At 49.2% G+C, this 3,119-nt stretch overlaps 1 protein-coding gene across 1 annotated transcript; it reads right to left on the bottom strand.

Moving 5' to 3' along the window:
- Nucleotides 1-206: 206 nt before the first annotated feature.
- Nucleotides 207-3,119, bottom strand: LOC102878791 (keratin, type I cuticular Ha1; the record flags this gene model as incomplete). Its single annotated transcript, XM_025041591.1, has 6 exons — nt 207-378; nt 1,045-1,265; nt 1,418-1,543; nt 1,628-1,789; nt 2,586-2,742; nt 3,100-3,119. Coding segments are annotated over 6 exons (858 nt in total), but the record flags the coding sequence as incomplete, so codon positions are not given.

The raw sequence follows: 3,119 nt of genomic DNA, 5'->3' as shown, positions 1-3,119 counted from the left end.
ACGCAGAGAAGGAACAGACCCCAGTGAAGGATGGGTGGGCAAGGAAGGGTCTGAAATGGGTTGGGTGAGTTTCTTAGCTGAACCACTGGGGCAGCTCCAGCCATGCAAAGTGTGTCTTCAGGCCCTTATGTTGAATGAACCGGGACCAGGTCAAAACCCTGGAGCCCTGAGCCCTGTCTCCTTGCTCCTCTGGTTGCCTCTGGTTTCTAGCGCACGGAGGAGCCGCAGGGCCCACAGCGGGGGCGGGGGACGCAAGGCGTGCAGGAGGCAGAGGGAGCGCAGGGGGTGCAGGGGACACAGGGGGCACAGGGATTGGAGACACAGGGCCCAATGGGCTTGCCGCACGCGTTGGTTGTGGCACAGGGGTTGCAGGGCAGCCTAAAGAGAAAGAAAGATGTAGAAAGGTGAATCGAGGGGGGCTTATAATATATGCCAGAGAGACTCCAAGAGTGGAGTTATAGGTCAGGCCTGTCACGACTTGGCTTGACCTATAACAGAAAAGGCCACAGGCTCACTTGCTGCAAAGCTCACAGTGAAATTGCTCATGGTCTTCCTATCATATAGTGCCCAAAGTTCTACGCAGAAACTCTAAAACTCTGGCTTTGACTCCTAACACCCTTCATGCCTAACTGGTGGCTTTAAAAAAGACCCTTAACTTCTCCAAGGCCCAGTTACTTCACTGACAGCATAGGGAAAATACTCACCCAGCCTGTCTGGTCTTAACTGTAAGGCCAGATGAGGTAGTATATGGAAATGTACCCTCTACAAACTATGGTATTATAAAAAGTAAGAAATATCATTGATGTCATATCACTATTAACACAGTAGAATGAAAAGAATTGGCTGCACAATTTCAGTTTATGTATCAAACAATCCTTGCCATTTTATGTATTTAATGATGGCCATATTGTGTCTTCTGAGTTCCGTTTAAGCATGTCTGATGTGAAGGCATAATTTCCTTTCCAAGTATGCAATGGCGTCCAATTGAGAAGTATGCTTATGTGCGTGCATGGCTTCATCAGACACCCGCGGCGATGTACTCACTTGCAGTCCTCGCTCTCCAGCAGGTCCCGGTACGTGTTGATCTCACACTCCAGCCGGGCCCGGACGTCCAGCAGCACCTGGTACTCCTGGTTCTGCCGCTCAAGGTCACTCCTGATCTCAGCCAGCTGGGACTCCACGTTGGTGATCATGCACTGCACCTGGGACAGCTGGGAGCTGTAGCGGGCCTCCGTCTCCGTCAGCGTGTTCTCCAGAGAGTCCCTCTGTGTGGGGAAGATCGAGGAAGTCACAGAGCTGCTCCTTTAGTGGGGTTCTCCATAGGGCTCCATGGAAATCGAAGCTTCAAAAGTTAAGGAGAACATGGCCCAAAGGGCATCTTAGTGACTCTGATCCCCAAACTCTGAATGATACCCACCAGGTTGTGCTGGGCCTGCAGCTCGATCTCCAGGCCATTGACCGTGCGTCTCAGCTCAATGATCTCCGCCTGGCAGGTCTGCAGCTGCTCCGAGCTGGACACCACCTGCTTGTTCAGCTCCTGAGTCTGAAACAGCAAAGGGGAGAGACAGGGCAGATCCTGCCTTGAGGGCCCCAAGGGTCCCGAGTGGCCATGCGCTGAGACGCCCACCTGGGTGGTGTACCAGTCCTCCACGTCCCTGCGGTTGGTCTCCACCAGGGCCTCGTACTGACACCTGGTCTCATTGAGCACGCGGTTCAGGTCCACGGTGGGGGCAGCGTCCACCTCCACATTGAGGCGGTCTCCAATCTGGCAGCGCAGGGTGTTGACTTCCTGTCAATGCAGAAAATGCAAGATTGACTATCCTCAATGAAGAATGGACGCTAAGAAATGGCATTGCTTATTGAAGCCCTTTTAGTCTATTTCCTTGTGAAAGAAACTTCTAGTGGAACAGTCTATGACATTCAAGACAAAGTGATCTGTGCTCCATGTGGCCCAGCTACCTTCTCACCATGACTGTGCTATTGCACTTGGATTCAAAAAAGCTTCGCAAGAATTTGCTTGGCTGCCACTGAAGGATGGACTAATGTTCAACCTTCCCAGTTTGCAGATTGACTGCAGATAACCTCATCATATAAAAACTGGCTGTACAATTTCAGACTGTATATTGAATAATTCTCGCCATCGAGGAAGGAAATCATGCCATAGCCCCTCCTAGGAGATAGAAGGAGCCCCAAATTATTCTTCACCAAGATTTTGAAAGAGTAGAGACTCAGATTCACCAAGCTTGATACTTTGGCCTTTGGGGGATGAGAAATGACTTTGCACAGCATGAATACAACAACACAGGGACTCATTCCGCAACCCAATTGCCAATCACAAGCTGATGGGGGTACTCTGGGAAACTCAAATGATGCACTGGTTTTGAGTAAAAGAGACATCTTATCTGGGAACATGGGTAAGTTTCATCTCTCTATTTTGTCTTTCATCATGAAGTGTTGGTGTTTTTAAAGGAAATTAATGAAGTCCCTTTCAGCTTCGTATTCCTGATCCAGCCACTCCAAATCAACAAAGCCACCCTCAGCTTGAGGTTGAACCAGGTTTCTTCATTTCTCATTTCTGGTCTCACCTGTTCGTGGTTGCTCTTGAGGCAGAGCAGCTCCTCCTTCAGGGACTCCACCTGGGCCTCCAGGTCGGACTTGCACAGGGTCAGCTCATCTAGAATTCTGCGCAGGCTGTTCATGTCAGACTCTACCAGCTGCCGCAAGCCCAGCTCCGTTTCATACCTGCATGAGGATGGAGTCAAAGTGGTAATATGCAGACTTCCAAGTCTCACAGAGATGATCTTTGATATCCCCATTCACCTTGTCTTCCCACCTTCTGCAATGAGTAGGACCAGGAGACAAAGGGTTCTAGAGGCTCAGTCAAGACTCACTATTGATCCAAAAGCAAACAGATTGATTTTAATCCTTATCTATTTTTGTGATTTTTTTTTTTTTTTTGCTGGGTTCCCCTCAATCTCTGAAAAATCCTTCACAAGCGATGGATCAAACTTCTGTTCAGGAAAACTATAGAAATACCTTTTCTTTAACTGGAGATTAAACAAAAGGAGTGAACCCCAGTGCGCATTCTGAACAACTCACTTGGTTCTGAAGTCATCCGC

This window comes from Pteropus alecto, unplaced genomic scaffold, assembly GCF_000325575.1.
Source record: "Pteropus alecto unplaced genomic scaffold, ASM32557v1 scaffold98, whole genome shotgun sequence".
Lineage (NCBI taxonomy): Eukaryota > Metazoa > Chordata > Mammalia > Chiroptera > Pteropodidae > Pteropus > Pteropus alecto.
This window is presented reverse-complemented; position numbering and strand designations above follow the sequence as displayed.